The 11,716-nt window shown below is 42.2% G+C and overlaps 1 protein-coding gene across 10 annotated transcripts in view; it reads right to left on the reverse strand.

Moving 5' to 3' along the window:
• CCDA (cytochrome c biogenesis protein family) overlaps nt 1-10,573 on the reverse strand; it is a 115,683-nt gene extending 105,110 nt beyond the window's left edge. For 9 of the 10 annotated variants that reach the window (XR_015185781.1, XR_015185779.1, XR_015185780.1 and 6 more), the window contains exons 1-2: nt 10,418-10,573; nt 10,220-10,351 (exon numbers count right to left, since the gene is read on the reverse strand). Coding sequence is in view for 6 of the 10 variants with exons in the window: in XM_086494797.1 (XP_086350923.1) it covers nt 10,220-10,351; nt 10,418-10,481 (196 nt within the window). In the remaining 4 variants the exon portion in view is untranslated. The remainder of the gene's footprint in view (nt 1-10,219; nt 10,352-10,417) is intronic. The other variant, XM_086494799.1, reaches the window with a different exon arrangement.
• Nucleotides 10,574-11,716: the final 1,143 nt, after the last annotated feature.

An 11,716-nucleotide genomic window follows, 5' to 3' on the forward strand; every position in this document is an offset into this window, starting at 1 on the left:
TAATTTTCCCTCTCAAAGTATAAAGAAAGACCGAAAGGAGCGCCAATTTTGGGGCCTACAGGTTGTCGGCGTCTACTCGGAGCATTTTAGCTTCCGAGCCGTGTGTGTGCTTAAGTGTTAATTCCCGTCGCAGGTTTACTTTGCATGTTCTCTCTCTGTGTGTCTAAAGTAAAGAATTTCGGGTGAAAGCCAAAGCCTACCGCCCCACGGGCCGGTTTCATCTCTCACGTGTGTTGCTCTAGATCAGTGTATCAAAGCTTAGACGATTCTTGTTCTACGAAGGATCCGATCCCTTTACTTGCAGCACACATGGATTCAGTCGACCTGAGAGCGTTGCACAGATCTACAAGAAGGAGCTATTAGTACTGTGTCACAAAGTGATGAACGTGGCAAGGCCTTAAAGAATGAAGCCCGGACAGAAGGGGCTTAAACCTCTCGGAAAGAAGCAGAAGAAGTTCTAACCAACGTGCAAGTTCCTGTCAAGGGGCCCAAAGGGGTTAGAGCTGAAAACCTAACCCGCCAACTTATGGAACCTGGCCGAGGGGCCTAAAACCTCTTAAAACAAAAGCAGGGCCCATTTTTACGTAAAGTCTGATGACATAGCAGGCTGTACAGATCTCCGCGAATCGCGTCGTAAATCGCACTGAGAAGCTGACGTCAAAGGTCGTATGAACAGCCCATGGGACGCTAGCTTTTGGGACTCCAGATGCTTTTAGAACCTATGCTTTTCATGTAACTGCTTGTGGGCATGGCCAAGGGCCTTAATAAGTGTGTCAGGGCCTCTTCTCCAGGCAGATTATCTTGGGAGCTTGCCAAAGAGAGGAACCTCGGACATTGCACTTGTGAAAGCTTAATAAATAAAGAAATACCGAGAAGAGACCAATGCTTCTGGGCACGACTTCGTCGTGCCGTGTCGTCTCTCTCAGTTTTTTTCAGTAGTTTCAGTTCTCTCACGTGTGTTGCTCTAGATCTTCGGCTTGGAGTGTCCAAGTCTATGGGGCCAATGCTTCTGGGCACAGAACTCCGTCGGGCCGTGTCGTCTCTCTCAATTTTGTTCAGTAGTTTCAGCTCTCTCACGTGTGTTGCTCTAGATCTTCAGCTTGGAGTGTCCAAGTCTATTACATAGTGACACACGCTCTGACTCAATGGAGGCATTACTTGCTTGGACCAGATTTCACAGCGTTTACAGATCATTAGAGTATGAGATACTTCTTGTCCCAAAAGCAGCTTTTGGATAAGCAAATGAGATGGGCGAACATTTTGTCTCAAATCCATTTCCACATTGTTCACGTTATCGAAAAGAAGAATTTGGTAGCAGATGCGTTGTCGCGAAAGCCATAGGTATCGGCCATCTCCGCGATGCATCACCAAAACTTGAGGATATGCTTGATCAATATGCTACAGATCCTTATTTGCAGACATGATCGGGTACAAAGCGGGGAGACAATTGCACGATATACTATCAAGGAAGGATACTTGATGTGGAAAACCACGTTGTGTGTGACACATGGTCTCGGGAAAAAGGTGTTGATGAAGCGCCATAATCCTCCTTTTGTTGGAAAGAGGCATAGAGGCATTGAGAGTACCGTGAAAGGGGTGGAAAAGTATTTCTAGTGGCCTCAACTCAAGAAGGACGTGGACAAGTTCGTGTGCACTTAATTGGTGTGTCAAAAGGTACAGTTTGGCAGGCACCAATCAGCAAGACTCCTACAGCCTTTAGCTATTCCAACCGACCTTGGGAGAGTATACAATGGATTTCATCTTTGATCTTTCGAAGACTCAGAGTGGGCATGATGGAATTTGAATAGTAATCGAAAGATTCAACAAGCACGCTCACTTCATACCCGTATAGAAGATAGTGAAAGCAGATCATTTGGCCAAGTTGTTTGTCTCGCAGATTTAAACTACATGGCATCGCTATGTCTATAGTGTTGGACAAGACCCCAGATTCACGAGTTTGTTTTGGAGAGCAGTTGGGGAGAATATAGGCACTCAGCTCAAATTCTCGTCGTCGTTTCATCCACAAACAAACAGGCAATCGGAGATGGCCAACTCAATAATTTTGGACTGTTGAAGTCCTATCTCTTCTAGTCACAAGACTCGATGGGAGAAGTATTTTCCTCCGGTGGAATTTGCTTACAATAACACGGTTCACACATCTACAGGGAAGGCGCCATTTGAGATTGTTGAGGGTGCCAGAAAGGATCCACCAATTTTTAGCACCAAGGACAAGATTTTTTGAAGCGGATCCGTATACACAGGATCTAGGCACTACTTTTGCCAAGGTAAAGGAGGCTTTGCAAAAGTCTCAAGCACAGCATAAGAAAGCAGTAGACAAGCTGTAACAATGTCAAACTTTGTAAAATATTTATTTATTTACGAGAAAATAATTATCTAATTAGTTGTGTGAACATCATAATAGATCTAGCAGTTATGGGGCCTCAGGTGCGCCCAAATTTGGGCCAGAGCACCTCAGGGAGACCCTAGCAGAAAATACCCTGAAGCCCTAGTGATTGGGAAATTGGGCCTTCCTCAATAAAGGGGTAGATAGTAGCCTCAGATTTCAGGCTCAAAAAAATACGCACGTCAGTGTGAGCACAAGAATGAGATGGGATCCTTAGAGCAGTAACCCTAAGGCATGAATTATTTTTACGGCCTTAGGATAAGTTAGTTAAAATATTTTAAATTGTTTATGCCGAACCAAATGGTCGGACAAGTGCGAACAGGTAATGCCAGAGCAGTGCCGGTACAGCATTGTGCTGGGAGCAGCTAACGTTTTTATTAGTAGTATCCACGTGTGCAGTTGTGAGTTGATTTGCACATTTTATTAATAGCTTAGGGACTTTTAAAATGTGAAAGTTGAATGGTTTTTAAGTTATTAAGTAAGTGTGACACTTGGCACACTTACCAATGCAAAGTGACTCACTCTCACTCACCCTCTCTCTTCTTCTAGCGCCCCCTTCTTGTTAGAGTCTATAAGAGAGCAGCCTCTCCCCCTCTTCTCAGGTGGAATCAGCTCGCATAGCTGATGGAATACATGACAAGGGTACTCCCAGGAAGATGGAGCAAAGCACCTATCATGCCAAGCAGAAGGCTCTCCATGGAAAGCCTACCTCTACTTCTTCTTCTCAAAAGAAGAAAAGAACCGCCTCCGATACAGAAGCAAAGCCAAATCAGCCCAAGAAAGGGAAATATCTCTCTCCTGCTGAATTGAGAACCTACATCAACGAAGGAAGATGTAAGGTGCAGCGGAATGAATGTTTGAACTTTGCTCAAGATGAGTACTCCGAACTGTGCTCAAGGTTCCTTTTACTTACAGAAGGGAGAGCCTTCCATTCCTTTAGTGAGAGAGTGCAATGGACACAAACAAAGTGAATGGACACTGTACGTGAAAGTGGATGAGGACGACGACGAGACGGGCTGAAATCTGAAAACTCTAAGGGCTCAAATCTGCAAATCTTTATCTGCTGAATTCTGACTCTATGTCGATGGCGACGATGCGACGACGACGCGATGAAAACGCAGATGCTGAAATCTGTGTTTTCCGGGCTGAAACTGTAAACCTTGCGGGATCTGACCGTGCGGCGAGGATCTGCTGCGGGAAGGTGAGATCTGCGATGTTCAGGACTTGATCTGCGGTGTCTAAAGGTTGAAAACTGAAAACGCCGGTTCTAGGGATGATTCCGTCGCGAAGATCTGCAAAAACGCTGAGGAGTCCGGCTGATGCAAAAACGCTAGGGCTGATTTGTCTTGATCTGCAAAAACGCTACTGATCTGCTGGTGCAAACTGCTAACGCTAGGGCTGATCTATCTTCTGCTGTCGCCATGCTACTGCAGATGCAAAAACGCTGGCTGATCTGGGTGCAAAACGCTAGACCTTCTTGCAGATGCAAAAACGCTAGGCTTGCTGGGGTCTTGCTAAGAAGGTGCCTGTTGAACTGAGTTCTTGCTGCCTCTTCTGCCAGAAAGTGCTAGCCCTAGGTTTCTATTTATACAACTTAGGAGAATTGCCCTACCTACTTTCCAACAAAAGTCGCTTAAAAATAATAAGTGAAAAATGTCAAAAATAGGGAAAACAGGTCTATGCACTGTAAAAATGCTACTCATGGGAATCTGATGGTCATGTTGTGTGCAACCAGAGGATATGCATCTAATCTAAGTGTCTGGACATGCACAGTTTGCGAACAGACTCACAAAAGTGCCTGATCACTTCCTATTCTAGACTGACTTGACTGAACTGAACCCTGATCATGTTGTAGCTTGTCCACGGACACATAAGGTTGAATGTGTCACGTGACAGAAGATGCTTCAAGTGTGGACAAATTGGACATTTGAAGGGTAATTGCCCTACCAAAACCCCACAACCACCTTCTTCCAATGCAGTCCTAGATGTACAGGGGAATACAACCAAGGATGGAAAAGAAAGAGCTCTTCTCAAAGCATGGGGTAGCATCAACAACCAACGGGCTCTTATTTTGTTTGATCCTAGCAGTACAGACAATTTCATCTCTACAAAGCTAGCTGATTATCTGAATTTACGGCCCAACCGTTTTAGAGTTTCTATTCAAGCATAATCTGCTTTGAAAGGGCAAAACTCCAGTTCTACTCCAATCATAGGGAAGTTGAATTTAAAGATCGACAACTACAAAGATCAAGAGTCTTTCTTACTAGCTTCACTTGAAGGGTGTGATGTCATCTTGGGAATGCCTTGGCACTACAAGATGCATCCCATTCCTGACTATGTTCAAAAAACTTTTATCCTTTGATCATAAGGGAAACCAATTTCTTGTACTTGCGAATGCAGGTAATTTAATGAAAAAATGTGTTTCAACGTACTTAATTTTTGCAAGAGAGAGAGAGAGAGATTGAGATGGGTCTGCTTCACAACTTTCTTCCTCTTTAGAGCAAAAAAGAATTAAGTTATTAGAAAGTTTTGAAGATTGTTTTGCATATGAACTTCCAAATGAACTCCCACATTCTCGACCTGAGGATCATACAATTGATTTGATCCCAAGAAGTTCTCCTCCAAATCAGTCCCCTTATCGAGTTAGTCTAATGCAGCAAGAGAAAATCCTCAAGCAGGTTAACGAACTTTTGGAGAACGGCTTAATAAGGCCTAGTACTTCTCCATATTGTTCACTTGTCTTGCTAGTACAGAAAAAGGATGGCACATTCCTTATGTGCGTAGACTATAGATCTTTAAACAAGATCACAATCAAGAATCGATTCCCAATCCCTCGGATTAATGACATTCTTGATAAGTTACAAGAATCAAGTGTCTTTAGTCGTATAGACTTGAAGAGCGGGTATCATCAAATCTGCATAGCTCCTCGAGATATGCATAAGACTTCATTTAGAACAACCTTCGGGTTGTATGAATTCTTAGTGATGTCTTTTGGACTCACTAATGCACCGGCCACATTCAACAGAATGATGGATAGAATCTTTCACTCATATAGAAGATTTACAAGAGTTTTCTTCGATGACATCTTAATCTTCTCAGAAACGGAAGAAGAACACTATAAGCATCTCGCATTAGTGTTCAAAGAATTACGCAAACACAAATTATTTGTGAATGCTAAGAAGAGTGAGTTCATTCACTACTTGTGCCCTATAGTATCTCACAACAAGGTGAGAATGGACCCTGATAAGATTCAAGCAATTGTAGAATGGCCTATGCCAACTACAATACATGACGTACGAAGTTGTCTTGGCCTCTGTTCCTATTATCGGCGTTTCATTAGAGCCTTTGCCGCCATACCGGGTCCTCTCCATGATCTGACAAAGAAGCAAATCCCTTCTATTGGGGGCCTGGACAAAAACAAGCTTTTGAAAAGCTTAAGTATCTACTTAGTCATGGACCTGTTCTCACCGTCCCTGATCTTTGCAAACCTTTCGAGGTGTACTGCGATGAATCTGGAGATTGTGTAGGAGCACTTTTGAACCAAGATGGTCACGCCATAGCCTACGAAAGTCGGCGCCTTATAGATCCAGAGTTGCATGCTTCCATTTATGAAAAAGAGCTAATGGCAGTGATTCATGCTCTTTCCATTTGGAAACATTATCTGTTAGGAGCTTATTTTATAATCAAGACAGATCACCAGAGTCTTCGCTACTTTCTTACACAAAGAAAGTTATCAGAAAAGTAGATGAGATGGACCAACTTTCTTTCAATGTTCCATTTTCAGATTTTACACACTTCTGGAACAAAGAGTGCGGTTGCAGATGCTTTCTCCAGGCATCCAAAGATCAATGCAATGACAACAATTAGGAACTAGAATCTCTTAGTGAGACGTATCCTCAAGATCCAGACTTCGCTACAATTTGGGCAGATCTTCAAGCTGGTCACTCAAGGCCACCTTATTCCATTAGGGATAGTACACTAGATCGTCAACAGGCAATATGCATAGCTCAACCCTTATGACAGAAGGTGATGGATGAAGCACATAATTCTCCTTATGCCGGGCATCGGGGAATTGTTGCTACTACTAGTGCCCTTGAAAGATATTTCTTTTGGCCAACACACTAGGCGGACATTGAAAAATATGTACGCGAGTGTTTAGTATGCCAAGAAGTGAAATATGACAGACATAAGGTTTATGGCAAGCTTCAGCCACTCCCTGTGCCTAACACGCCATGGGAAAGTATTGTCATGGATTTTATTACGGATCTTCCTAGATCCAAGAATGGAAATCATGAAATTTGGACTATAGTAGACAGATTCAGTAAGCAAGCACATTTCCTTCCAGTTAAGAAAACGACCAAAGCTGATCACATGGCTAGAATATTTCTAGCTCAGATTTTTGAACACCATGGATTGCCAAAGACTATTGTCAGTGATAGAGATCCTCGCATGGCTAGTCTATTTTGGCAAGCATTGTTCGAGAACTTGGGAACTAAGCTTGATTTTTCGTAAGTCTATCATCCTCAAACAGATGGTCAAAGCAAAATCGCTAATGCCACTGTTTTAGACCTCCTCAAGTGCTATGTTTCAGAAAGACAATCCGAATGGGAACAGTACTTACCGTTAGTTGAGTTTGAGTATAATAATACCATACATTCTTCAGCTGGTAAAGCTCCCTTCGAAATTATTAATGGGAAGCCACTCTTACTTCCTATTATGGTTACCAAAGAAAACATCTTTGCCGCAAATGAATTTGTACGCAATATTGATACCACCTATCAACAAGTAAAGCAAGCGATTCTTCGTACTCAAGAGCAGCGGAAGAGAAAAGCAGACAAGCATAGAAGGAAACTCAATCTTGAAAAAGGACAATATGTCCTACTTAAGTTTGAGAAAGCTAGATTGAAAAACTTTCAGATTGGATTTGCCTTCTCATTGGCGCATCCATAATGCTTTTCATGTAAGTCTCCTCCGACCATATGTTGGACCTCCTCCAGTGATGCCAGTACAAGAAGATCCTCCGGAAGTTGAAGAGACTGAGGAAATCCTTCAACCTCAACAGATAATACACCACTCTGAGAGACAACTAAAGTTCGGGAGGCTACATCGAAAGTATTTAGTCAAGTTCAAGAATTACAGCCCTTTAGTTGCAAAGTGAAAATAATTGATTTATTTACGAGGAAATAATTATCTAATTAGTTGTGTGCACATCAGACTAGATCTAGCAGTTATGGGACATCAGGTACGCCCAAATCTGGCCAGAGCACCTCAGGAAGACCCTAGCAGAAGATACCCTGAAGCCCTAGTGATTGGGAAATCGGGTCTTCAATAAAGGGGTAGATAGTAGCCTCAGATTTCACGCTCAGAAATATACACGCGTCAGTGCGAGCACAAGAATGAGATGGGGTCCTTAGAACAATAACCCTTACGGCCTTAGGATAAGTAGGTTAAAATATTTTAAATTGTTTGTGCCGGACCAAATGGCCGGACAAGTGCGAACAGGTAATGTCAGAGCAGTGCCGGTAGGGCATTGTGCCGGGGAGCAGCTAACGTTTTTATTAGCATTATCCATGTGTACAGTTGTGAGTTAATTTGCACATTTTATTAATAGCTTGGGGACTTTTAAAATGTGAAAGTTGAATGGTTTTTAAGTTATTAAGTGTGTCACTTGGCACACTTACCAAAGCAAAGTGACTCTCTCACTCTCACACTCACCCTCTCTCTTCTTCTAGCGTCCCCTTCTTGCTGGAGTCTATAAGAGAGCAGCCTCTCTCCCTCTTCTCAGTGTTTGCAGTGCTCCTACTCCCCCTATTGTGAGTGTGCTCCACGCGTTGGAGACCTCGATGGAAGCTTGAGAGCAGCCCCTTGCGACATATGTGGTGGCCTCGTGCTCCCATTGTCTAGAACAAGGATTCTCATAGCCATAGCCACCTTTTGGTGAAGATTCATCGCGAGAAGTTGTAGCAGGCACTCTCTCCGTAGAGTGTGGTGGCTGTAGATTCTCTGTTTTCATCCTCTAACCATCTCTTTTAGGGTGAATTTCAGCAAAGTACTCATAGAATCTAGCTCTTCTCTACCTACACTACACGTACACAAAGTTTGGTGCAATTCCATCGCAAAAAAGGTCTCTATTTCCGCATTGGAACGTGTTCAGGTAACATTTTCAGGTTATGTGCAGAAAATTACAGCAAGCATGTGTGCTTGCATATTGCGTGTTTCTCCCTTGTTTTTATTGCAAGAATGATTATGCATAAAGCGACACAGTTAGCGGAAGGTAGACTCTCGCTTTCGAGAGCTTCCGTTGAGTTTTGTGGAAGATAGACTCTCGCTTCCGAGAGCTTCCCAAAATCTCACAGCAGAGGGAAAATCCTCTCAGTACTCAAAGAGTAGTTTTCTCACTCTCTCAGTCAAAAGCAAAAAAGAAAGTATAGAGCACGGGCTTTTGCCCTGTTCTTGTGCTTGTAAAGATTCTCCCTTAGTAATAAAGATAATATCTTTATGGGGGAGGAGGGGGGGGGGGGGGGGGGCCAGGCTGGTCCCCAATGAAGTGTCAAGCTTTCTCTTTCTCTCTCTCCCCAATTCTCTTGCGTATTTTAAGTTTAATTAACAGTCAATTTACGCTTCCGTATTTTTGTGACACGAGCATCGACGCGACTAGCAGCTGAAAGAGAATGATTGGGTGCTTCTTCGATTTTAGAAAGCACGACTACAAAAGCCGAAGGAAGGATTTTCCAAATCTTAGTATTCCAGGTACATGAAAAGATAAACGATGTATCCTTTCGAGTGGGGTTGCCAAATACTCGGAAGATTCACAATGCTTTTCATGTGAGTATCTTGAGACCTTTCAAAGGTGAGGTGCCAGAGAAGAGGGAGCCCAAGGAGCAACAGGATGTGATACACCAAGGAACAATGCAGATCTCCTAGCTATTTTGTATATTGTACAACTTTTGAAGAATTTGTACCGGAAAAGGCATCAACAATGGTTGCATTTGCCTCTTTTTTAGAAGTCTCTTGTTCCTAGCTTAGGACATTGCTAGATGAATCACCTTATGGATATTGCATTTCAAATTTTTCTTACCTTAACACACTTCTTAGACTTATTTCTCTTAATAAAAGTAGTTGCAAAGCTTTGCTAGCCAACGAAGTTGCAATGGCGATGGCAGCATTGCCACTCTTGTAGCCATAAAGGATACCATCTTTTCCACAGCATTTCTAATCTGGCACTCATACAAGGAGAACTAAATAAAGTCTATGACATTGCTGGCTTCTACCAGCATTTGCTATAAAGTATCATAGAGGGTAATCTTTGTCTAGGGGAGCTCATGTAAGGTCTGGAACCTATATCTGATCATAGGTGCTCTCTCTAGACCTAAAAAGATCGGGCCTTGTCCTACTGCTAGGACAGGCACGTCTTTGGACCTACCCTTCAGTGTTTCATGAAAAGTGTGTCTCCTTGTACAATTGTCATGCAAAGGAAAAGTCTTACCTAAAATTTGAGAAATTAGTGTAAAATGTAAAATATTCTTCAATATCATTTTTTAAAATGAAGTGTGTATGATTTGGGGAATGTTCTTTCCGGAGTCTACCATCATACTTAGTTATATGGAATGCATAAAAGTAACTCTTGCCCTCATTCTGTGTAGCTATCATTAGGCTGAAATTCTCTAAAACCTCTATGTGCCACACCCCTCTCTCTCTCTCTCTCTCTCTCTCTCTCTCTCTCTCTCTCTCTCTCTCTCTCTCTCTCTCTCTCTCTCTGTGTGTGTGTGTGTGTGTGTGTGTGTGTGTGGGCTTTGGATTGAAAACTAGACAAACCTGGTAAGGCTAACGGGGCAGCTAAACTGCTAGAAATATCCGTGATCGAGTTCATACACATAACAGTAGTCCTCCTCCGCTTATCGACTTTTGAACTCTCTTTGCTAAAGTGCAATATCCTGGATGGATAGCCTGCAAGAGAAAGTAACAGTGACTCTCTCTCTCTCTCTCTCTCTCTCTCTCTCATTGCACACACACCTGCATGGTGCCCCGTTAGCTGGGAAACGTAACGTTGTGTAAAGCCAGCCACTGTCGCAGCCATAAGGATGACGGTTTAGTGGGTAGCAATTTTTTCTGATAGTTAATGAGCAAGACTCACCGTTGTAAGTCTGGATTCATACGGTTGCATAATGTTCACATGTAGTTACATGAGCATCTTGAAATGTGCAAACCGAGATGGTGCAGCCTCCTCTTTTCATTACACCCAACTTGTAATTGTCTTATGCTTGTTGCATATTGTGAAGAGCATTGTGTATCTTATTCGTATGATCATCAAAAAATCCCTTAACTTGTTGAATCTTCTCAATGGATAACCCCAATGCGACAAGTGAATATGTCGAAAGCCATACATCAATATGAGCCAATGGTTACAGGTTTAGAACGGTTGTAAGCAAACTCTAAAATGGGTAAATACTCTTGCCAAGCAAAAAAAAAATTGATTGCATAATGTGTTAAAAACATATCTTCAAACACTTGATATCCACTCAATTTGAACATCAATTTGTGGAGATGATTAATGATACTTAACCCTAGGTGTTGTACTAACCTTTTGATAAAGGTGTGTCCAAAATGACAATTGAGCATTGGATTGCAGTTGTTAAGAATTTTCCTAGGCATCCCACAAAGCTTATGAGCATTCTCCATGAATAGTCATACTATTGTTGACGTGGTAGGAATTATAAACCTATACATCTTCATCAATTGGTCTAACACAACCCAAATGGAATCATGTCCATAATTTATGGTGAAAATACTAGCAATAAAAACCACAGAGATATTTTCCCACTTCCCATATAAGATCTCTAATGGATGTAATAGCTCGCTTGCTTCCAGACACTCAACTTTTGTTTACCTAGAAATTCTTTCAATGTATGATGTATTCTTGGACCTCTAGATGTAAAATGTTGGCCTTAAAGATTTCCATGTCACTGTAGGTATGTGTTTTATATCCCTAGGTAACCAATAGCTAGACTATCATGACACTGACAAGTATTTATTGCCTAGTACCTCATGCCACAAGTGTACATACTCTTCCCTTGCATAGTAAGTACCAAAAATTGATGGAAAAGTGTTTCTAACAACCTTGCTAATAAAAAAGAACCGTCTGTGTTGTTATCACATGGGCACATCTTTTAGAATGAAACTCCACACCTTAGAGAATGAAGGCCTAATAAAGCTCTAATTTGATCCTAAGATTCCAACATCTATCTCACTAGCGCTGCGAAGCTGAGGGTGCTAATTGTTGGCAACCTACTTAGAGCATTATGTATATCATCC

The sequence above is a fragment of the Adiantum capillus-veneris genome, chromosome 22 (genome assembly GCF_014529385.1).
Source record: "Adiantum capillus-veneris isolate H3 chromosome 22, ASM1452938v2, whole genome shotgun sequence".
Taxonomy (NCBI): Eukaryota; Viridiplantae; Streptophyta; class Polypodiopsida; order Polypodiales; family Pteridaceae; genus Adiantum; species Adiantum capillus-veneris.